General features: G+C 42.4%; 2 protein-coding genes and 1 non-coding gene across 3 annotated transcripts; 1 reads left to right on the forward strand and 2 right to left on the reverse strand.

Annotated features, from left to right (window-relative positions):
* The first annotated feature begins 6,554 nt into the window (after window positions 1–6,554).
* ACAT2 (acetyl-CoA acetyltransferase 2) lies at window positions 6,555–15,746 on the forward strand. Its single transcript, XM_039707533.1, has 9 exons — window positions 6,555–6,864; window positions 6,954–7,088; window positions 8,230–8,411; window positions 9,237–9,354; window positions 10,103–10,246; window positions 11,284–11,406; window positions 12,096–12,250; window positions 14,831–14,941; window positions 15,497–15,746. The coding sequence occupies exons 1-9, from the start codon at window positions 6,816–6,818 to the stop codon at window positions 15,662–15,664; spliced, it is 1,185 nt and encodes a 394-aa protein (XP_039563467.1). The 5' UTR covers window positions 6,555–6,815; the 3' UTR covers window positions 15,665–15,746.
* Window positions 15,747–15,928: 182 nt separating this feature from the next.
* On the reverse strand, window positions 15,929–24,253 carry TCP1 (t-complex 1). Its single transcript, XM_039707530.1, has 12 exons — window positions 24,084–24,253; window positions 22,461–22,546; window positions 21,589–21,717; window positions 21,114–21,211; window positions 20,728–20,838; window positions 19,869–20,050; window positions 19,173–19,299; window positions 18,677–18,852; window positions 17,832–17,955; window positions 16,795–16,987; window positions 16,487–16,650; window positions 15,929–16,233 (listed from the first exon to the last, which is right to left on the reverse strand). The coding sequence occupies exons 1-12, from the start codon at window positions 24,154–24,156 to the stop codon at window positions 16,017–16,019; spliced, it is 1,680 nt and encodes a 559-aa protein (XP_039563464.1). The 5' UTR covers window positions 24,157–24,253; the 3' UTR covers window positions 15,929–16,016.
* Window positions 23,137–23,272, reverse strand: LOC120501503. The gene has a single exon (XR_005627314.1). It is a non-coding gene; the product is annotated as a small nucleolar RNA SNORA29 (small nucleolar RNA).
* Window positions 24,254–24,478: the final 225 nt, after the last annotated feature.

Here is a 24,478-nt window from a genome sequence, read left to right on the forward strand (position 1 = left end):
GCGGCGCCCGTGTCCCGCCAAAGCCGCTGAGGGGAGCGGGACCCGGCGCCTCCTGGGAAGGGCGCTTGGCGCCTTCCCGGAAGGCTGGCGGGGAAGATGGGATCTCTGGGAAGGAAAACTCCGCGCAGCAGTAAATGAAGTGCAAGATGGGTGCCGGGCTTTCGGCGTGACTGCCGGGGCTGCCTGCCCGCCCGCCGCTCGGCGGCGTCGCTGCGAGTCAGTGTCCTCAGCCACTAATGAAAGATAAGGAGTTAAATTCCAGCTGTTTCCAACGAACCAGTTTCCGCGTTGGGGAATAAAAACCGATAAAGTAAAGTTTGCTTTCCGTTGCAGTCTAGCAGTGAGCTAGTGCTTTAAAATAAAGTTTATCTTCTTGCTATCCGTGATTTTGCAAGCTGTGCTGTTGGGTAAATACTTTTGCCTTTTGTCGGCATATCGTAAAGCTGCTGCAGGCTAAGTTAGTCTGTCACCTGGGTTGCACAGATGAAATTGTCACTCACTGTGTCAGTGAAGGTGCTCCAGAAATCTCTCCTGACTCTTGTAAAGCTGCTGCAGGCTAAGTTAGTCTGTCACCTGGGTTGCACAGATGAAATTGATTGTCACTCACTGTGCCAATGAAGGTGCTCCAGAAAGCTCTCCTGACTCTTAGGAGAGCAGAAACAATGTAACCACGACAGAATAGAACCCAGTGCCCGTGGTCCCACATCCACATCCATGTGTCTATGTGAATACACAGATTTTTCAGTGAGAACTTAAAACGTTTATAAACCACGCTGAAGTGATTTGACATAGCTGCCCGAGGTACGGTGGTAAGGTGACCACAAGGAGAAAGGACCTGAATAAATGCTTTTGAAATCTTACCTCATTTAAAAGTGAAAAAAGATATACTGTGATTATTGTGCGATTACCTGTTCCTGCTTTTCTTGCAGATATTTGTTTTAAGCATTCATGATACCATCTATAACACAAATTAACAGATGAATGTTCTTCTACCCAGGATATGGCAGCATGAGAGATACACATTAGAGTAGGCCTTAATAAGAATATTAATGTAGAAAATTTACTTGATTTCCTTGTGTACAAATGTAAACATTACAATACTAAAAATGCATATAAACCAAGCAGGAGAAGAAATTAAAACTTTTTCTACATAAAATAGATGCAGGGCCTCTATTCTGTGTATAACATACCTAACATTTTCTGTGTATCAGAGGTGATTTAAACTCAAGATCTCACAGTACTTTGTCTAGATTTGGCTACTTTCTGTTGTGTTCACAAACCAAACCTCCTTTGTGTCTTCTCAGCAGTACAGATAAAGGTCTAGCTCAGATACCCTCTAAGGTGTGGGATGGTAAACCCTCCACAATTGTTTGTGTTCATGAGCACATAGAAAAAAAATGCAGCACATATTCCTGCATTTTTTACCCCTTGTCAGCACCTAGTTATTTTAAATTTATCTTTACAAGTGTAGATTACATTTGTGGGAAATATGCTAGCTGAGCAAGAGGCAGGCAGCCAGGGACATGTAGAGATAAGTGAAATCAGCCTGCAGAGCTTATTCTGGGCTGCTTTCCTTCTCTACTTCCAAGTTGGTAAATGCATTATCAAGCTACACCTAAAAGTTTTGTTTTGGGAAATAAGGGCAACAATTTGGTAACCAGTCCTCTGATACTTTTGGGAAGAGGACCTTTAACTGAAGTACTCTTTTGTTCTGTTTGCACCTCACATTACACTAATGTGAGAACTAACCTGGGACTGTTTGGTGCTGCTGGGTCAGACGTGTCGACACGCGCCTTGGGTTGTGTTTACAGTGTGGTAACTGGAGTAAATGAGCTTTCCAGGTAATAGGTGGTATCATAACCCCCAGCAGCAGCATTTGTTTTTGGATGAGAGGGCATGTCCTGATCTGTCCAAGCATCACCACAAAAGCCAAATACATATATTGATTCACCTAAAATGATAAAATGGAATATGAATCAGATTATGAATGAGTGGGCAGCACAGCTCACCAAGTTTTAAGCTCCTTAAATGATCGTGTGTTACTCATTAACTTAATTGTCCATTAACTGGATGGCTCCTCTTTGGTTTTACTGGCTCAGTTCTGGGTTTCTATTCCAGCCCTTGGTTTCACATGGAAGCCATGTGGACCAACACAAATACTACAATGTTTCCCAGCTCTGAGAGATGCTACTTGTCCCCGGGGTTGGCAGGCTCTGAGGGAAAATGCTTCCTAGTCTAAAACACTTGTAAAAAAAATTAGTCTGCAAGTCAGGGAACTGAGGAATTGGGGGGGGGGAAATTACATTAAAAAAAAGACTTTTTCAAAAGTTAAATAAAAAAAAAAAAGTTTGGAGTACTGTACATACTCTTGGTATTTTAAAGGACCTTGAAATACCAGGAACTGAAGAAAGGCCAGTCGGCTCTTGCAGAGGCTGTCCTTGACTTGCAAGGACAGGAGATGGAGCAAGGCAAACCTGTGGTACATCTGCAGCAGAGAATGAGCTCTCAGGAGCACTGGAAAAGGCTGCTGCAGCCCACAGGTATGGGAGAAAGATAAAATCTATGGATTGCACTGAGAGGAAAGTGTTACAGAGAAGTCCTTCAGGTAACTACTAGGTAAAGATCTAGCTGTGGAAAGCCCAAATTTGACATCGGAGAACTCTCTTTTAGAGAAGCTTCCTGAATGCAAGGCTGCAGGCCTAACGTTGTCTGCTAAAATGCTTATATGTGTCCTAGTGGAATTATCACCTGTTTTTCTTACATCTTTATAGCAAGATAAAGAAACTTCTTCAGAAAGCTCTTGCAATAAATACTTTCAATTTAACAGCAATATATGTATATGTATATAGTGAGTGAACTCCAGAGCCTGTCCTGAAGACACCCCCTGACTGATAATCCATCTAGATACAATTACAACCAAATAGAGACTCAAATTCATTTTTGGAGATGCTTGATAAATACTGCAAGCTTGCATTTGGAGTACAGGTGTGCATACAGTTGCTAAGGATATAAGCTCTGCTGTTTACTATACCTTTTTTTTTTAACCTTAGAAAGACCAAGATAGTTTTAGTAGTGCAAATGTTTTCCTGTCTGAGGGGAAGACTACATTTTTTAATTAAGCACCAATTAGATTACGAACATTGCCTTACAAAAATGGATTGAAGGAAAACACAGCCAAGGATGTTTCATTGCCTTGATTTCCAAGGATCCTGTCAGTCAGGTGGGAGATTGAGAAATTTTAGAAAATGTAGCTCTTTACCTCACTGGGAAAACAGTGTGTCTGTCTGTTTTTAAAACATGCCTTATGTGCTGAACCTACTCATAGACAACTGAATGTCAGTCCACTGCTAAGAAAACCTGGAGAAAGAATTAATAGTCTTTCTACACATGAAGAAAGGTCTTAAAGTACTAAAGGTGTCCAGGAAGCCTGAGTTCCCATAGCAGATATTAGTGTATAAGCAATATTTGTGTATAAGACTTTATAGACTAGAGAGGAAAGTTGTGAAATCAATTTTAAAAAATAGAATTATCTCATATTGAGATTTATTGATTTAAAGTAATTGGATTTTGTTTGTTTTTTGTTTTTCCCTTTAAGAGGTGCAGCTTATTTTTTATTAAAATCACATTCCCAACAAACCTGGTTTTGCCAATATTCATTGACCAAATGTCAGATTTAAGGAAAAAAAAGCAAGGGCTTTGCATTTTGGTAACAATACTGATCTTTTAAAAAGTCAGTTTTAGAAAAAAGTTCTTTAGCAGGAGAGTAAATCAGTGAACACTGAAATTCTCTAACTTTTCATCGATTTCTAATAAAACTGAGCCACCATTAGCAAATGAAAATGCAAAAATCTTTGCACCTTGAGTATTTCATCGAAGGCTCTTGTCCATTTGATTGTGTTCTTAGCAAAGTAGTAAATAAACTTTGTGCAACTGATAGCAGGTAAGAGTTCTGTTCTGAATTGATTACTTAATTTCCCAGAGTTTAGATTTCTGAGAAATGGCAAAATGTACCAGCATAGGGCAGTAGTTTGTTATTGAGTATTAGGCTGCTCATTAACTACATTAACTACTGAAGGCCCTAAGGCTGATTCAGATCTGAACTTTTTCTGTCTGCTAGTGAACTGTGGGGAGGGAAGGGGCTGAAGCCTCTCTTTATCTTCAATTCAATATTTGTATAGTTTTAAATTCAAGAGAATCCTGTTCATAAGGGTTACTTTAGGTGTAGTGTCAGTTGTGTACTTTGAGCACCTGCTGACATTTAATCTGATCTCATCTCACCTTATTGACTTTGCATTTCTATCTATGGTCCTAAATTGTAGGCAGTCAAATGTTGCATTAAGAATGGCATTTTGGTATATGGTACAGTTGATAAATGAGGTTACTTGGTGCTGCCCTCATATGTCTGTGTTACTCTCTACTGAATTTTGAAAATGTGCAGGGACTACATTCAGTCATGCAGGGTTGCTCAGGAACTGTGCAATATTTTTCTAAAACAATCACTGTATTGCTTAAAATCCTACATTCCTGAGTTTTGTTTTATGTTTTATGTTTTATTTTATGTTAGTTCTACTATTTGCTTAGTTGTTACTCTCTACTGAATTTTGAAAATGTGCAGGGACTACATTCAGTCATGCAGGGTTGCTCAGGAACTGTGCAATATTTTTCTAAAACAATCACTGTATTGCTTAAAATCCTACATTCCTGAGTTTTGCTTTTATGTTAGTTCTACTATTTGCTTAGAGAAAGCCTTTTGAAAAGATACAAAACATGTTTTTCCCCTCCAGATTTAATCTTACATTTTTTCCAGTTTTATCAGCTGCTCCGAGTGCACAGCATCATTAAAGAAAAGCAGTGCTGCATGAATGTTGCCAATTAATGCATCCTTTAATGCATCATCTTAGGAGACTGGTATATCAGTCTGCCTAAGCATTTAGCTTCCTGTGGGATTTTCCAGCAATTTCCTTTCCTGAAGGTATCTGAGAGGATTCATCTCTTACTGAAAGCTGGAAACCCCAAAGTAACTGAAGAACACATGGTTTTCTGCATTGGCCTTATCCTTCACAAAGACCAAAATACCTAAAAGGTGGAATGCATTTTGAGTGTTGGAGTCATACAGCATGATTTAACAGAGTTATTGGTGAAATCTAGGCGAATCTTGCTTTCCATAACTGAGGTAGGATTTTTATCCCTATCTAGTAATGCTGTAGTTTTTTACATTTTAAAGCAAGAGTAGAGGCTGATAGGAGTCAGAAGAATCCAACTCAGGGATCGTAGTGCTCCTGTTGCTCATTGTGCCCTCACAGAAGGTTCAGATGCATTTTGTGGATGCAGATTTAATACTGCCAAGTTCAGATTAGCCAACGTGCAGGATGTGACCACAGTTGTACTGGTGCATTCACTGCATATATAACCACATTTATGTTTGTCAATGTTTGTCATCACATGCTGTGTGCTTTTAGGACTTAATTTGTACTTCTGTTCTCTCTGTGAAAATCTACAGAATTTTACCACCTGGATTGAAAAAAAAACAGTCTCCCGACTTTGTAGCTAAGGTAGGAGCAACAGCACATTTTCTAACCATCTTCTTGGCCTTCAGATGCAAATTCAATGCAGCTGCTTCTTTCACTGGCGTGTCCCTTAGGCCAGGTATCTGTGAATAAGCAAGGAAAGAGTAAGGACTGAAGATCAAGGCTATCAAGGCTGTGCAATAGACCAGTTATTTCAGCCCGTGTAATTTTTTTAAAAACTGTTTTTAGTTGCTTTGACTTACTTTCTTGATTCCTCCCTTTATTCTGTCCCTTCTTCCTCCAGATACCTTAATATTATTGCTTCCCACCTCGCATCTCTAGGCTTCCCACCTACATTCCCCGCAGAAAAACATTCCTGTCTGTCCGTCCGGCTGTGGGCCGCGGCCAGTGCTGCAGCCGCCTCCTCTCCTTGCAGCTCCCTGGCTGCCAGGAGCTCCTGTGGCCAGCGCCGCGTCCTTCCAGGCTACCTCGCCTTTCCCCTTGCAGCATCGCTTTCCACGGAACAGCCTGGGAACAGCCCCCTGCTTCTGGGCCAGCGGCGGAGCACTGCCTGTACTAATATATATATATATATATATATGTGTGTGTGTGTGTGTGTATGTATATGTATATGTATATGTATATGTATATGTATATGTATATGTATATGTATGTATAAAATATAGATGTCAGGCTTCGCCTGAAATTAGGAAAAAGAATAAAAATCTTAAAATATATAATATTTTAATATTTAAATATTAAATTATAAATTTTAACATTAAAATATTAAAAATATTAAAAGGGTGTTGGTAGTCTCTGCGCATCAGTTGCTGAGCAGATCAAACCAGCGATATGGAGTTTTGCGTAATTTATTCAAATCACTATTCTTTCTCCCTGCTCACGCAGATCCTAAGAAATGCCGTCATGAAATAAACAAACTGTCCTTAAAGCCACGATATGACAAGAGAGCACTTGACCCGCACGCTTTGTTTCGTGAATAAATAATGCAGACGGAGCTGGCAGGCACCGGCTGTGCGAGCGGGGGCACGGGGAAGTGCCCGACCGCGGCAGCCCCGGCGGAGCCGCCCCTCTCCTGGGAGGGGAGGGGGAAGGAAGGCAAGGGGCCGGGAAGGAATCAGCCAAGACCGCCCCATCGATCGCCTCAGGGGCCGGCCGCACCACGCCACCGCCCGCCCGGCCCCCGCGCTGCCCCCAGGAGCCCGGCGGCGAATCCCCGCTCCGGCCGCCCCCGCCGCTCCGCTCGGGCTCTCTCCGCTCCGCTCCGCGCCCTCCGCCGCCCCCGCCGCCATGAGCGCGGATCCCGTCGTCTTCGTGTCCGCCGCCAGGACCGCCGTGGGTGAGGCAGCGGCGGGAGGCGGGTGCTGCCGCCGGGGCCGGGCGGGTGTCCCGGTGCTGAGCGCTGTCCCTCTGTGTCCCCTCTGCCAGGGTCCTTCAACGGCGGGCTGTCGTCGCTCCCCGCGCACGAGCTGGGCGCCGCCGCCATCCGGGAGGTGCTGCGCCGCGCCGGGCTGGCCCCCGAGGAGGTGTCGGAGGTGATCCTGGGCCAGGTCCTCACCGCAGGTACGGCCCGCCCGCATGGGCAGCATCCCTTCGGGGCTGTCCCGTGGAAACGCTCAGGTTTCACCTTCCAGGGCGTTTTGCCTTGCCGGTGGGAACACGGTTCCTTAACAAAGGACTTGAGAGACATCGTGGCTGCTTCTCCATACGCTCTAGGCGACCGAAAGGATGGGTTTTTGGAAAGGATGTTGTCGGGGATAGTACGGTTTTTTTTAAAAATCCCTGAAATAGCCAACAGCGTATGTGTGAATGTCAGTTTCTTTGTTACAGCATCCTTCTCACCTTGATCATCTCAGCTGCTGAATTTAACATCCTAACTAATGATAACTGAGATTGTAAGACCTAGGCCTGCGTTTGTGCTTATCTGCAGGACTGACCTGCAAGATCTTGTGATGCAACTTGTTTGGAGACAAATATTTTGATTTAATGAAAATGTAACTGGCAGGGAATTGTTTGTTTTGAACTTGCTCCTGCTTTTTCCAGGGTAATGTTTAATCAGTAGAATCATAGGCAGCTTTGTATTTTAAACATGGAGGAAGGAAATATATCTTTTTGTCTTAAAGATGATTCAGATTCCTCTGTATTTTCAGCTTGCTGAATAATGTGCTCTCCTTGTCCTTTTCTTTGTGTACAAAGAGCTTTGGCCTGGGGAGATGCAGATGAAGACTGTTTTCTTTGAATATAGTGCTCCCATTATCTCCATCAAGATGACAACAAAGACTGGAAGCTTTCAGGTCCATCTGTGCACAGTCGTGCTTTTGGTTTCCATATGAACTTTCAGGGAAAGTTAACTGCTGGTGATGTACAGAAGATGTCAAAAAGAAACTCTTCAGAAAGCAGCAATTTAAATGATTTCTCATCCTACACATGCAACAGGCTAGGGCTGATCTGAAGTAGTGTTTCCTCTGACTTGGCATCAAAAGCAGAGTTGTAGATATAAAACTATCAGTAGCAGGTATTTATTGATCAATATAAATGAGAGAGGTTTCTGTTTAGAGACTACTGCTGGGCACTTCTCTATCCGCCAGCTAAAAGTAGGAGTGAGCTCTAAATTTTTGTGGAATTAAGGTGATGTGAACAATGACAAGGCGGACATTTGTGTTTTTAAGAACAGCCAAAAGCAAAATGCTGCCTGTTCCCACAGGTGCTGGGCAGAACCCCGTGCGGCAGGCCAGTGTGGCTGCGGGAATCCCGTACTCCGTGCCCGCCTGGAGCTGCCAGATGATCTGTGGGTCGGGCTTGAAGGCTGTGTGTCTGGCTGCTCAGTCCATACTGATGGGAGAGTCCAGCGTCGTGGTCGCAGGGGGCATGGAAAGTATGAGCAAGGTAAAGCAGAGGGTTAGACTCACATTGTGCTGCTGTCCTGGGAGCAGAGAGCCCGATGTTGAAACCCTGGATTACCTGGAGGCAGATCAAAAGGGTCACTGTGCTTGCAAACAAATTTACACATGCAACAGTTGACTTCAGTAGCACACTTCTCTTAAAAACAGACTTCATACTGCAGCTACTGAAAACGTGCCCTGCAAACACTGCATTTAAAATTCCCTTTTAATTTCCATCTACCCCTGTTGTGGCAAATTATTTTCCTGTGACATATCACAATAGACAGGATTTTTGTATTGCAAGAAGCCCAGAGAAGGAATAACTGAAAATGTTATTGTTTGCCAAGAAATTAGAGCTTGGAAAGAAAGCAAAGCAGTTTTATTTTGAGGTGTTCACTCCAAGGCTGTATTCAGGAATGGGTCTGAGATGGTGATCTGATTCCCAAGAAATGGATGGCCTCTTCTGCCAGGGCTCAGCTGCCTGTGCTGAAAGTGATGTTAACATTCCCTGACAACAGAGTGCAATTGGGAACTACCTGGAACAGGCTAGTAGGATGGGAGAGCTACAGCCATGTTGCTCAGGAATGATAGATTTGGTCTGTGGAGAGGAAACAACACTTGCAGTGTGATGGTCTCCAGGGAAATGCACAGGCCATATGGGATGCCAGCTGGCAGGCTCTGGAGGGACAGGCAGAGCGGGCAGCTGGAGAGACTGCCAGGGTTTGGGATGGGTACCTCCAGCCAACAGGCAGGGGTCTGTCTCTACAGTGGTCTGAATTGTGTACTGGAGATGTAAACATCTCACTCCTTTCAAAATACGCTTTTGCAGGCTCCTCACGTCATACACATGCGAGCTGGGGTCAGAATGGGAGAGGCTTCCTTGCAGGACACCATAATCCTTGATGGCCTTACAGATGCTTTTTATCAGTATCACATGGGCATAACAGGTAAGTGATGACAGTCCATAAAATGAAATGGTCAACTGCAGGAATTCACTGATGGGAAATTTCAGAAATCTGAAGTTACAAATAATGTGTTTCAAGCTGTCCTTATGTTGTAAACATGAAAAAGAAAAAAATAAATACATAATACTGAAAGGCATTGAAGGCATTTTCTGTTTTGTTTGTAAAGCTGCTGCTTTGGGTTTTTCTTCTGTGTGAGCTAATCTCTCTGCACCTCTTCTACATCTGAGAAATTAAAAATATGAATAAAACAATCCCTGTATGTAACTGGAGCATTCAGCAGCACAGATTTACAGTGGTGGTGGGGGAGTTACATAAAGTGTCCTGTGGAGATGTGTGGTTCTGCAGCTTCAGGATATTGCACCCTGGTTGGCATGGTCAGCCAACTGCTTTTCCAGACCCTGCTTATGAAACAGAGTGACTTCAGAACTGTTTCCTTGCTTGAAGAGATATGAGAACTTTAGAGAAGCAATAAACTACAAAAGCTTGTTTGCATTTGTATTTAATTTGATAATATCATCTGGGAGGAGATCCCACACAGAAATTTTCACCCTCAAGTGAAAATCCATTAGAAAATAATGAGTAAACAAAATGAGGAAATCTGAATGAAAACAGTTCAGTGAACTCATGTGCTTGCTACAGCAAACATTAATGACTACATTTGTGCTTACTATTTTGCAACTTAAAATTTTGGTATTTCCTGATGACAGTTTGCATTTTGTTCCCATTTCAGCTGAAAATGTGGCCAAGAAGTGGCAAGTCAGCAGAGGGGAACAAGACCAACTTGCTGTAGAGTCACAAAACAGGGCAGAGGCAGCACAGAAAGCTGGCTATTTTACAAAAGAAATTGTTCCTGTTCTTGTACCTTCAAAGAAAGGTAGGTATGAATGGATAATGAGAGCTGATTTTAAGGAAAAAAAATCTATTTTCTGCTATGTCTCCTGTAATCAGTGGATGGTTTCCCACTTACACAGCCTTTTTGTAAGCATCTGGCCTGTTACTCTCTTTTTCAGCTTTCAGTGGTTATGTTTTACATAAGAGAGAAGCAATGGAAATGTGGAATATCTCAGTGTAGCTTTCTGCAAACAGTACCAGTGTGTTTCACTGGAGATAGAATAACAATCTAGACAAAGCACTGACTTAACTTAGGCTTGATATGGTACCAAAATCAGTGTTTTTCATTTTCTTAAGACTCCTGCTGCACCAAACTTAAAACAGTCATATTGATCTGGCAAACCTTGCCCATCTCGTGAAATACAGAGTGACAATAATTGGGGTTATTAGTTAATATGTAGTCAGGTTACATACAATGGGTATGTTTCTCTCCAGATTTGTGAGGGATATAAACACACCTATTACAATGCTTGAGCCAAGGTCTGTTTCTAGAGCAGGGGAATTCCCCAGCTCCTTGTGAGGTACATGCAAAAACTGAATTTTCCAAAAAGAAATCAAGAATCAGTTCTTCAACAATTCCATTGAACAGGCCCTGCAGAAAAAGTGCTGGCATCAGGCTGGCTACAAACTATTTCGTGATACCAGTTAAGGTGATAATATTCAGTGACACTTGACTATTCTTTGTATCAAGATTACTAGAAGTATCATTGAAATACAGCCTTCTGCTGAAAGAGAAGGTATTGGGTTAGGAACAGCTAGAACAAGACTGATTTTTGCACAACTAGACAGCTAGTGTTTGTCTTAGAAGACCTGAGCTGTCTGCCCTGCTAGAAGGACCTGGAGGGTTACAGCTGTTTGTTAAACTGCCTTGAGTTGGCAGCTGTCTCCAGCATAAGAATGCCTTGTTGGTTGAAAGGAATACGGTGTATTCCCACTCAGCATGTTGTTTTTGCTGTCTTTCCATTTGAGATGTGTTTGTGTGATTAGACACTCTGGTGAGGATAATGCTCTCTTTTGCAGGTCCTGTAGAAGTTAAAGTAGATGAACACCCTCGACATGGGAGCAACCTGGAAACAATGGCAAAGTTAAAGCCCTGTTTCCTGACAGATGGAACTGGGACAGTAACAGCAGCTAATGCTTCAGGTTGGTCCACCTTACTTAAATGACATGGAAAAGAACAGTAGCTGCTTGTGGCTCAAGGCAGGGTGTCTGCAAGGGTGTGGCTGCTGTGTGTTCACTGCTTTGCAGGAAATGGCAGTGTGTTTGACTACACAGGTAGAACTCCATTTTAGACGTGGTGGGGGATTTCTTTACAGTCATCTTTTGTTTCCTTGTTTTATCTCTGAAACAATGTAAGAGTTTGGACAATAACTCCAATATTTGATAGGCTGGAAGGAATATTTTCTTTTAAAACTGTCTAAGGGTTTCTGACACTGCAGGTTTGGGCAGTGGAAAACTTAACAATTCATGTTTGAAAATGAATCCTGTGGAACTACCACAAGCAGCTTTGAAACATCTTTCTGTGTCCTTATGCTGCCCCTTTCAAAGCCTGCCTAACAAGTCTGATGTACTTCTTTGTCAGATTTTATTTTGATTCTTCCACCTGCTGCTTTCCAAATAGAATCACAAATGTGTCACATTTACAGCAATATAGTTTCAAGTGTTTGTGGCAGAGAACAAACTTGGCTGGTATGAGCAGTACCAACCTAAAGCAGTAAATTATTTGTGATTTTTGTTTTGACTAGATTGTGATTTTATGCAAGCAGGAGAAAGTGGTACAATAAAAGCCATACAGTCCAACAAATACATGCAATTTGTTTGTTATTCCACAGGTTTAAATGATGGAGCTGCAGCTGTTCTTCTAATGAAGAAATCAGAAGCTGCTAGGAGAGGTCTTATGCCTTTGGCTCGGATTGTATCTTGGGCTCAGACAGGTATAGATCCATCTATTATGGGAGTAGGACCCATTTCAGCAATAAGGAAAGCTGTAAGTACTCATCCATGTATCCATGATACTAAAACTCTTGGTTTTAATTGCTTTTTGTTTTCTGGCCATGTCTTGGTTTTGCCCTGTTCTAAAGAAAACTTAGTAGGAAAAATGTAAACTATGTGAAAAACAGACTCAAAATAGTGTAGTATATAAGATTAGGAATCCTAGTGCTACTAGGCTAGTACCCCTTGTTGGGAAAAGAAAACCCAAATGCAGGTGTGTATAAATAAATGAAAAACAGACTCAAAATAGTGTAGTATATAAGATTAGGAATCCTAGTGCTACTAGGCTAGTACCTACTTGTTGGGAAAAGAAAACTCAAATGCAGGTGTGTATAAATGGACTTCAGAGCATAAACTAGTCAGGTTTGTGGAAAGGTACCTAGATAATCTAGGAGGCTAAAGATCAAATTTCAGGCATGTCTGTAACTAACCTAATTCAGTAATACAGTTCTGATGCAGTGTCTGGCCAGGTTAATTTTCAGATCATTGCCTGAATGTATTTGCAATAGTAGAACACTGAGGGAAGGGCCACTGAGAGCCATCTGCATTAGAAAACGCGACAGTGCCCTTTGTGTTTCAGTTTGGACTGTAAAGAGCTTGGAGCTTACAAATTGCTTTCAGGTGTAACTAAACAGGAAGGTGCATTCCAAAACCACATCTAACATGCTCAGAGCATTACTGCACCCACTGATGTACTCAGTGCTCAGTCCACAGGACAAGGTTCTCATTGCCCCAGTGAGCAGCCCTGCTGGTACCACACTGCTTGCCAACACATCCATAACCCACAGATAATCTAGGAGGCTAAAGATCAAATTTCGGGCATGTCTGTAACTAACCTAATTCAGTGATACAGTTCTGATCAGTGTCTGGCCAGACTTAATTTTCAGATCATTGCCTGAATGTATTTGCAATAGTAGAACACTGAGGGAAGGGCCACTGAGAGCCATCTGCATTAGAAAACGCGACAGTGCCCTTTGTGTTTCAGTTTGGACTGTAAAGAGCTTGGAGCTTACAGATTCCTTTCAGGTGTAACTAAACAGGAAGGTGCATTCCAAAACCACATCTAACATGCTCAGAGCATTACTGCACCCACTGATGTACTCAGTGCTCAGTCCACAGGACAAGGTTCTCATTGCCCCAGTGAGCAGCCCTGCTGGTACCACACTGCTTGCCAACACATCCATAACCCACAGCAGCCCCAGCTGATTATTTGTTAAAGCTTAGCTGTGAAAGTGAGCATGAAAAGAGCTAAGAACAGATTGGCTTTAATGTTCCTTTTTTTTTAATACTGTGGAAAGGCCTTACTTTGTTCACCTCTGAAATGTCCTGGTGATGTGGAGGTCTGACCTGAACTCAGTCAAGTTCTGTGGCTTTTGACAAGAAAATCAGAACTGTAAGAAAATGCTAAAGCTTTTTCTTACCAGATCTCAAACTGTTCTTTTAAATGATGGGCGCAGTAACTGCATATACAATACAGTTTTAGTATAAACTGTGGGACAGACAAGCTTTACTTAAAACTGTATACATACTATGAAAAAGAGCACACTGCTTCATAGAGCATGGTCCTAATAACACCAAGGTTGTGGCTTCAATCCCTTTATGGGCCATTTATGTAAGAGTTGAAGTCGATGATCCTCATGGGTCCTTTCCAACTCAGCACATTCTGTGATTCTGTGATTAAGCTTTGTAATGTGTGTTACCAAATGTTCAGACCCTCCATGTATTATCACTTCAGAATTTTAGAGTAGCACTTCATAGTAAGAGAAAGACTATGTTATACATTAAGTGTTACAGTAACATTGTGTATCCCAATCTTTTCCCAGAAGAATGGGATACTCCACACTGTCTATTTTATCTATAGAAAAAGGCTCTCCTCCTTGACTATAGCCTCAGAGGTGTGCCAGTCTGGCCAGCCTAGGTTGTGAAACATCAGTGCTGATGATTCTGCTGATAAAGTATTGCTCTTAGAAACAAAGTGACTGGAAGTAAAAATGTACACATGTGAAACATGCCTGAGCCTGTACCAGAGTAGGCAATTGCATCACAAGTTTCTCAAGTGAAAACATGAGCCAAACCATCTTCCAGAATAGTCACCTGTGAAAAGCTTAAAGTGCCACCTTTCAATGTAAAGGCTAGAGAGACTGGACAAATCAGATGTGGCACTGATCACTAATGGTTGACACCTCACTATTTCCTGTGTAGAAGTCTCTGTTAACAGAGACTCCCTAATGGAGTCAGACCATGTACTAAAAAAATTGCTTTTAATCTGTTAAAGCCTGCTTCTGAATCCAGTGCTTGTTGTAGTAAGGACACCAAGTACAGTTTGATTCTCACAATTGCACCACACTGCTACAACGTGTAAAATCAGTCAGGATTTTTATGAGCAGCCAGCATTATTACAGCTCATTGTACTGACTTGTCTGACACCGAAGCCTGTAGTCTTCAAGAATTCTGTCATCAACACTGGCTATAAAAAATTGTTTTCTTTCTACTAATTTGCATCTTATGAAAAGCTTCCTTTGGTGCTAAGGAAAAGCTAAAAAATAATAAGGTCTTATTTGCACTGTTTTCTCAGATTGACAAAGCTGGCTGGACTCTGGAACAAGTTGACCTGTTTGAAATTAATGAAGCCTTTGCATCACTATCTCTTGCAATAGCAAAGGAACTGAAAGTCAATCCAGAAAAGGTAATGATTCGTAGGCTGGCATTAGTTTGCCTCCTGTAATTCAAACTTGTCCCATACTGTGCATGTGGATTGTAAGGATGAACACAGCTCTCTTGCAATGCCTTTGGTGTAAGCAAATAGGGTGGGAGCCCCAGCAGGCATTTCCTCACACTGATCTATCCACTGGCTTTGCTAGCAGTTTCTCAGCTGAACAAGCTCCAGTGTTGTTGCAGTGGATTTTTATACAAATCTAGGCAACTGCTCAATCATACTTAATTCAGAACTTGAAATTGCTGCTGCCATTTTATTTGCCACAGTATTCTTTCAGAGATGGCAAAAAGTATGGGTATTATTCTCCCTAAATTCACCTCTTAGCTTCAGAGTGAAGACAGCACCCTTGCAGAAGTACTGATTATAACCAGCTGTTGCATTCATACGCACTTTGTTGTATGAAGTGAGGTTTGGGGTTTCAAGCTCACAAATACTTAAGGGCTAGAGCCCAGTGAAGTCATTTATGTTGAAAATCAGCTAAGCCAGTTAAATGTTGACTATGTGGTGTTTTGGTTTTTTTTTTAGATCAATGTACAAGGTGGAGCTATTGCTCTTGGCCACCCGCTGGGTGCCTCTGGTTGTCGCATCCTTGTAACTCTCCTGTATGCACTGGAACGAACTGGTGGGAAACGTGGTGTTGCTGCTCTCTGTATAGGAGGAGGAATGGGAATAGCCATGTGTGTTGAGAGATAAATGTGAGGGAATGAATGAACAGCTAGTGTGAACTAGCTTTGAAACATTTTACTAATAAACTTCTAATAACATTTTAACAGCACATTTTGTTTGTTTTGCCTAAAAGTAAATAAGCTTACACCATTACTTTTTGACACTCATTCGAGTCAGTGACTAAGGTCAGTGGTTACTGCAGGCACACTAGTTGTTAACACACTCTAAAGCCTAAGTTCTCACTGCAAGGACCAACCTTGCTTTCAAAAATTAAGTTTGTTCACAAGAAAATAGCAGCAACATTCAACCACTTGTTTTATTAACATTTTAGTTATAAGAGTGGGAAGTGTAAGTGAAACAAACATAAATAAAGCCTAAGTTATTCTTCAAGTGCTCCAGACTGAACTGCATCCTCATAGCACCCTCCTCTCTCTTCTTTAGTTTCAGGGTGCAGCTTAATAAGATCATCAATTCGAAGAATAGTAATTGCAGCTTCTGTTGCAAACTTGAGGCTCTTAGTTTTGACCATAGTTGGTTCAAAGACACCAGCCTGCTTGTTATCACGAGGTTTTCCATTGATCAAGTCAAGACCAATCCTGCAAAGAAGGAATGCTGTCAGATGGAGAGGGAGAAACAGTAGAAAGACAGCTGGGAGTATGCTGGGTAGCTACTGCTTCATTACAGCAATACATACACACAACTGAAGGGCAGGGGCAAAGGAGTTCACTGATAACATACTTTTTTTTTTTTACTATGCAAATCATGGTTCAGTAAACTGGGAGAACAATTTTCCATCTAGGTCACCAACCCACATCACTTTTACCAGCCTTCCACCAGACAGATACTTGCCATTTCAGATTTTTGCGATCGGGGTTAACTTGAGCCTCATTGTGGAATGCTCTCAACTTTGCAACAAGATCTGTGGCATCCTGAGCAGCATTTACTGCCAATGTATTTGGAATTACTAAGAGGGATCTCGCAAATTCTGCTATTGCAAGTTGTTCACGTGACCCCTAGAAAGAGGAAAAAAGTTTTTAAACCAATAGCTACAACAAGAGAGGAAAAAATACAGCCACAAAAAAGAACAGCACTAATTGGTAGGGGTTTTCACATGCAAAACCTGTGTTTGGGTCATTGCTTCTTTGTGCAAGACTTACCATGCTAGTTGCATAATTTTCAAGATATATTGAAAGTGCTGCCTCTACAGCACCACCACCTGGGACAACAGACTTGGATTCCAAAACCCTTTTGACAACACAGAGAGCATCATGTATAGATCGTTCCATTTCATCACACATGAAGTCATTGGCTCCTCGTAAGATAATTGATGCTGAAGTACGAGCCTTTGTACTAAGGGAAAAAAAGGAAAAAAAATAAGTTAGCTGTGCTGGATGGAATCTAGACTAGAATAAAAAACATACCAAGAAGAATTTTAAAGCAGAGTTCAGTTGAGCCTCATTATTTTAACATTTAAAAGAAGATCTTAACATCTTAACATTGTTTTGTTCCATACACACATTGTAACTTAGTCACCATTTTAATTTCTAATGTGCATGCATCTAGTTTGAATTTTAATCTTTTAAAGAAAGCTACCTGCCAAAGTGAGATGACAAAGTGTTTTCCCATCAAAGAGGGGAAAGTGTACTTAGATAGTAAGAAAGACCCCTTTTGCACAGCCCTCAAGTAAGTTAATGACTGCTAATGTTACAGAAATGGCTGTCACATGTAGCTGACACACAAGTGCCATGGGCAGAATGTGTCATTCATGCTCAAATGACACCACAGGAACATGAACACCCAGAAGGCATGTGGGTGTCTGAAGCAGTGGAAAAGTTATTACCCAAGGTACATTCCTGTTAAATGAATTGATATTTAAGTCTTCAGGTACCAGACAGCAGTGACAGCAGCACAAGTGAACACAGTCTTTCACTACAAATTGAAAGATTTAGCTCACACCTCTTTATTCAGGTGAAATTACTCAGATGGTACCTATTTCCCTTTACCATGTCTAAAGGGAAGCCAGTTTAGAAACATTTGTTTATAAACAAAAATTGAAGTAAAAACTGCCTAGCAATGTAATTGGTCCATATACTGCAGTTCACAAGTCAGAAAGGATGAAGTAAATAAATGGAATTTTATGTCAAACTTAGTGGAGAACATATACAAAATTGAAGATTTTTAAAAGGATCCTTACTTCTTGATTAAAATCAGCTCATCATCACAGATTCTCTCTTGAATCACTTCCTCTGCCTGTCCCAGCATTAATGCCTCAAAACTCTCCTCACCTTCAAGGTTTGCAAGGGTTGAACATATGGTTGCTTTAATAAACAAACAAACAAACAAACAAGTGAAGTTAACTTTCAATTCCTGCACGTCATCCTTTGCCCACTTCTCAGAATAGGTGTACAAAAAGAAAAGCAGAAATAAAAGCTGTGTTGAATAGATTTTTCCTTAAACAACACTTCTAATTGTCAGGCAGCATTTCAGTATTTCTAACTGATAAACTGCTCCTTTTGTTCAACTTTTACAGCACTTCTTTTTTCACAGCCAGTACAAGTTCCCATGCTTTACCACAATGAAAACATTTTCTTCCAAATTTAAGAACTGACAGATAAAAATATGTACAGCACCAGATTTTTTTACAAGTATGATTCAGTGATTTAGGAGTTCTTTATTCGTCTTGAACTATCTAAACAATGCACTTAACTGTCTAAACAGAGGCTTATGAATGCATGCACAATAAAGACTTCTGAATAAACACAGATTATGGCTCCTATTTCCACAAAAGGCCAGTCTTCACAGTGCAAGGTGGCTTCTTCTCCTCCCACTCCTCCCCCTTCAACAATCAAGTCTTACAATACTACTACTTTGACAAAGGTCACTTAAAAGCAACAGTAAAGCTAGGAAATGGCTCAGCTTTACTCATCTTGACCTTGAATGTTAAGAAGCTATGTTTTAAAAATGAGTTAAGAAATACCTGAACAACAGCTTCTACTTAAAGAATAAATTTATAAACCAGTTATTCTTACACAGACATACCTCCTGATGCCTTAGCAATCCGCTTAAGGTCCTTTTTTACGACTCTTCGTACTGCCATAGCTCCAGCATCAACAAAGTATTTCAGACACATATCATCAATACCTCCAGTGGTGAGAATCACATTGGCACCAGTGGCCAGAATCTTCTGGATTCTTTCTTTGGTAATATCTGACTCTCTGCAAAGGTAAATGTCAACGTTATAAAAATATACCATTACATCTTGTCAGCCAACTTCCTGAAACCTTAATGCAGAGCTCTGCAAGAATGGACCACTGCACAAACATACTGGCATTTCTTGAAAACTGACTTAACACTAGTTCTGCCTCCAGAAGTGAAGGCTTCTTCCATTGCTATTTGGTATTGGTGGGAAATGTTAACATTCAAAACAGTTTTTACCTCTTGCACTCAGCCAAAATTAGATTGAGCCACCTCAACTGAAGAGACCAAATCAAGCCTGTGAAACCCCACTGCCTCAGTTATTCAAGCTTCCACACACCTCTGCCTTATCTGGTCCAGCTTCTCAGGGTCTGAGATAACAACCTGAACACCAAGCTTCATTTTTGCTTTCTGCAGGCTGAAGTCAAGGCATGCAATCTTTGCATTAACTATTCTCTTGGTCATACCTGATGAGGAAAAATAAGCAAGAAGGATTTTGTCAAATCGATTTAACAAAACATCAAATCAGCATTAGAGATTAAAATTAACATTACTTTCACATTTCAGATTACTGTTTGCTTTTCCACCACCAGTTCTGCCCTACTGCAGAAAAATGCCAATTTACCTTTTTACATACCCTGTCCCAAAAATGTGAATGATCATGACAATCTGACCTATTGGTCTCACATCCTCTAAAGCACAGCACAGCTCTGCTAAACAGAACAATTCCCCACAAACCTGGCAGTGGCTCCCCACAATGGAAGTGTTTAAGTTCCACCAGAGCACAATGCTACCTTGCTGACACTGATCTAGGGAAACTACAGCAACTCACCAACACTTTGTGGATCACTGCTAGCTGGCAGGCTCTAGTCTAAGAAACACGGGTGAAGTGCAGTATTTTGTGTTCTTGTTTAATTGTTCTGGAACTGAAAACCCACATGATTTGCAACGAACACAGCCAGTAAGGAGAGCGATGCAGAAAGACAAAGAGGACTGAGGTGACAGGGAAGATTTCTGCAACACAGCCTGTCCTTACCCTGAGAGCCCACCACGCAGTTCAGAGCGTAACCGTTGACGAGAATGCTCTCCTTCTGGCTGCGGCCGTGGGCCTTCAGAACATTAACCGAGTTGATGGGGTACCGAGCCTGACCCTTCTGGTCTGTGTACTTAACTGCCAGGGCAGCATCCACCACCATGTTAGCAAAGAAATCACCATCACTGAGCGCCTGTTAAGGTTAAAACTGAAGAAGGAAACTAGTAATATGTTTAAGAGGAAAAAATAAAAAACAAACCAGGAACAGAAATAACTGACAGTGCCCAAACTAAGTTTCCCAAAAAGAACTTCAGAAAGGCATGTAAGTGCTAGCTCTCCTTACTACTGTCTTAAAGAAAAGAGTAATTCCAAAAGCTGAAACACTGGTAGGAAATTATGACAGACTAGTATGAAACCTGCATTTTACGTACCTTTTGTTGCTAAAGAAAAATACGTATCCGATGGTCAGTCTGCACAAAAGCTAAAAATGCAGGTTTTTCTGTGCCCATGGAGTAAAATTCAACTTTCTTTCCTCTGATTCACTCCCAGGTACTTCTGTAGCACATTCTTCTATTCACACAACTCTTTACCTAGTCTCCCTAACAAGCAAAGCAATTCTTAGGAAACAATATCCTTTAAAAGCTATCATGATGTGTAAACCCAGATTTAAATAAATTGAGAAGAGTTTGAACATGCTTTCCTATGCCAGGTCACAACACCTGTAAAGTGCCTGTTATAAATGCAACAGCTTCAGTATTGTGTCATGTTCATAAAAACTGCTGCCAAGGATACTCTAGCCTAGCTACCAAAACTCTCTAATCAACCACTCCCACCTCACTCACTTGATCAATTTAAAGGATACACTCCTATAATTTTCGAGGACATTGATGTTTTAGCAGCATTAATTAGGCACTCCCTGCCCAACTCATCTGTGTTAATGACAAGATTTTCATTGATGTAGCGAACAGCTTCCCTGTAAAATAAAGACAAATATATTAGTAAAGAACCACCCCCACAAAAAGACAAAAGCTTACATGTTTTCAAGGACAGTAACGTGACTGTAATTTCTTTACATGATTACAGAAACACAATTAAAAAATAAAAAAAAGAAAACTCGTAAGAAAATCCAACCCAAACCAAGCAAAACCCCAGCACCCCTGCAACAAACCACCATATTCCACTTGGAGCCAAAAAGCCTGTATCAATGCAGTCACAAAATGCTGAAATTCAACTGCATCAGTTTCTTACTTGCAGGCAAGTCGATATCCACCGATAATGGAGGTAGGATGAATTTTCTGTTTCACCAGCTCATCTGCATTTTTGAGAAGTTCTGCAGCAATAATTACCTGTTTGAAATACAAACACTAAATATGTGCATTCCACATAAGCAAAGTAACTACCTTGTGTAACACAGAACCAAGACCAATTTCTGATGTGAGGTGAGAGCTACCTAATTCCAACCCCCACCAATGTATCTAAAGTCTCAGTTAAGTTTTCAACACTCAGTATCCTTGTTCGTACTTCAGTTCTTTTCAGTTAAAAACTAAAAATCTAAATTCAGCCTCTATGACCAACCTTCAAGACAGGAAAAATCAGTAATGAAACAGAAGTGAGCAAATTCCCTTCTGGAGCACCACTTTGCATATGGAAACCAGCATCTATGGAAAACAGCAAATCTAAACACTGACTTTTGATATATCTGCCTGTAAAACTTGCTACATACCACTGAGGTGGTCCCATCACCAACTTCTTTGTCCTGCAGGTCTGCCAGCTCACAAAGGACTTTTGCAGCAGGATGTTCCACTTCCAGCAGTTTCAGAATGGTTGCACCATCATTAGTAATGGTCACGTCCTAATTTTTACAAATCAAATGTGCATATAAGGTATCTATTACACTTCCACTGTTGCATTTCATAATGTTCATACAGAAAGAAATTAATTATTCTTTGTGACTGCCCATAAAATAACTATTTATAACAAAACCTTCCTTCTTCTTTTTAATGTGGAGTCCCAATCTACCAACAGAAATGTTACCAGTGCAGAACCTGTACTTTCTTTTTGATCAGAAAACCCTTTATGGTACAGAAACTCATCAAACATTTTGCAAGTACTGGATAAGCAGTCATGCAATGACCTCCCTCCAAAACAGTATTTTATTACATCAGCCTAGAAAATGCAAACTTTCTTCAATTACTTGCAATATTTTAAAATACAAAATATTGCTTAAAAATTTGTTATTAATTACTTGAAATTCTTTTGTTATTTTTCTCCTTCTGTGGAGACTAGGATATACAAGTCAGCACCTGTTAAACCTGATTTAAGTGGTGAAACTCACTTCTTGCCATCTGACCTGTATTTTAAATGGTTACAAGGACTTACCTACAGAAATTAAATAACTGTAACACATACATTACCACCACATTAAACTAAAACAATGTAATACGCATTACACAATACTCAATTTTACCACAGTTCCCCTACCCCTCTCATGATAAAACAGGCACATGCACATTAGGCTATGAAGCACACTAAGTGGAAGCACTGTCACACAGGAATACAAGTCCTCCTGACACTTGTTAAAGTAACATTACTTACCCCAATATCATCCACCAACATCTTATCCAGACCAACTGGCCCAAGAGAACTCTTCACAATATTGGCAATAGCAGATGCAGCAGTAACTGAATACAGGAAAGAGTAAGAAAAAACAAGTTTTATCTTCCCAGCTTTAGGATGATTCTCAGGTTTGTAAGGAACAGTGCCAAGAACCAACAGATCAGGCAAGTGACAAGAAGTGATCTCATCTCGTGTTACGTTTCAGCCTATCTAACGTGAAGCTTTACCTTACTTTGTTAGGGTTGCTGCTACTAAAAAAATACAACGCCAAACCTCACTCTTCCCTCCTAGATGGTTCAGCTAGCTAATCTGGCAAAACTGACTGACCCAAAAAAGAATGCTTTCTCTGCTGTCTCGGTAAGATGGAGGGCAGGACTGAGGTCAGAGGAGCACTGGTGTTAGATCAGGAGGGGCTGGTAGCACTGCTGCTTCTGACTGCAGCAAGCTGTGCCACAAGACTTCCCTCGCATTTAGTCCTCAGTTCTGGGCAGACAGACAACAACGGCATCACCACACATCAATTAGCAAAACATCTTCTGGTCCTCATCAGGCCTGTGACTGACACAAAACATTTACTTCTGCAACTAAATCACCGAAAAGTGACCTGTGAGTCACTACTAAAAACAACACAAAGCCTCAAAAACACTGGTTCATTTAAAGGTTGTTCTGCCATTTTCATATAGGAAAAAGATACAATCAACCTTTTCCTTCAGACCATGGCAAGTTTTTCTCTATCCCACAAGCATAGCCACTTAATCTAGAAATTGAAAAAGTGGTAGTTAAATGGGAACAGTTATAACTCTGAGACCTTCAAACAACACAACAATTTCTTTTGCTCAGGCGGATTAACGTCAGCTTTCTGGAAGAAATAACGCTGTACCAAAGGTGCCATTATCACGTGGAATCTCACTCATGAATTAAAACAAGGCTCCTAAGTTTTAAGTAGCTGCCTAAAGTACCATCAGAGCCACACGAAAAAATCTCACTTTGATCGGGCAGCAAGTTTTGGCTTCTTCATTTGTCTTTTGTGTACTGAGAATCTGAGCTCGATCACGAAATTTGCAGCCTTCCCCCAGGACCTGGGGGTCAATCCCGAGCAATGGGAACGTGTTTGAGAAGCAGTTACAGACACGCATTTCGGGGCTGGTCCCCATTTTCCGAAGCAGCTCATTCCCTGTGCTGGGGGCGGGGAGCTTCCCCAGCAGAATTCCCTGCAAGCCTCGCTCAGGCCCAGGCGGTGGGGACGGGGCAGAGCGATCCCAGAGCAGCAGCAGCAGCCGCAGCCGCGCCCGGTGTGTGCCGCTACCACGGCACGGCGGGAGGGGAGCGGGGGCCGCGCCGCCCCTCAGGCTGCTGCAAGCGCCGCGGGACGGCGTGCGCTCCTCCTCCGCCTGCCCCCTCCCTCCCTCCTGCCTCTACTCCCCGCCTGCAGCAGCAGCGGCCCGGGACGGCAGCAATCCATGGGGAGGAGCGGCAGCTCCCGGGCAGAGCGGGGCGGGCGAGCACATGGCCGAGGTGGCCATGGCCGCGCCATGTTCGCTCCCCGCCGCCCCTCCCTTCCCCCCCGCTCCCCCGGCCCTCGCCGGGGCGCGCCGCCGTTACCGTTTTGCGTGCGGACCGTGTCACCGCTGGTCCGCTCGCCGAACACGGCCAGGGGCCCCTCCATCGCCGACATCGTGCCGCCCGGGCGCGGCGCCACTCGCACAGGGAAGGGACGCAGGGCGCGGAGAGGCGGGAGGGCCGGGCGGCGCGAGGCACGCTGGGAACGCGCCCCGCTGCGCGCGGGGGCGGGGGGCGGGGCACGCCCCGCGGGGGGCGGGGCCCCATCACGGGCCTGTCCAATCCTGGGGCGCGGCACCGCCCAGCCTCGAGCCGCGATTGGCGGACGCCGCTGAACAAAGACGCTGCGAGAAGGGGCGGGGCCCGGGGCGCTTCCACGAGCTTCTAGAAAGTGTCGCGGGCCTGGGCGCGCAGGCGCGTGGAGTCCCGCCGGTGGT

Source organism: Passer montanus, unplaced genomic scaffold (genome assembly GCF_014805655.1).
Source record: "Passer montanus isolate IOZ18808 unplaced genomic scaffold, ASM1480565v1 scaffold2, whole genome shotgun sequence".
In the NCBI taxonomy this organism is placed as follows: domain Eukaryota; kingdom Metazoa; phylum Chordata; class Aves; order Passeriformes; family Passeridae; genus Passer; species Passer montanus.

Bases quoted from the DNA above. Each gene is read 5' to 3' on its own strand.
- ACAT2 (XM_039707533.1), top strand. From the start codon at position 6,816: ATGAGCGCGGATCCCGTCGTCTTCGTGTCCGCCGCCAGGACCGCCGTG. The intron at 9,355-10,102 runs GTAAGTGATGAC...TTCCCATTTCAG, and splicing joins GTATCACATGGGCATAACAG to CTGAAAATGTGGCCAAGAAG. The intron at 12,251-14,830 runs GTAAGTACTCAT...CTGTTTTCTCAG, and splicing joins TTTCAGCAATAAGGAAAGCT to ATTGACAAAGCTGGCTGGAC.
- TCP1 (XM_039707530.1), bottom strand. From the start codon at position 24,156: ATGTCGGCGATGGAGGGGCCCCTGGCCGTGTTCGGCGAGCGGACCAGC. The intron at 21,718-22,460 runs GTAAGTAATGTT...TGTAAAAATTAG, and splicing joins TGTTGGTGGATGATATTGGG to GACGTGACCATTACTAATGA. The intron at 20,839-21,113 runs GTAAGAAACTGA...TTTATTTTACAG, and splicing joins GGATATCGACTTGCCTGCAA to GGAAGCTGTTCGCTACATCA.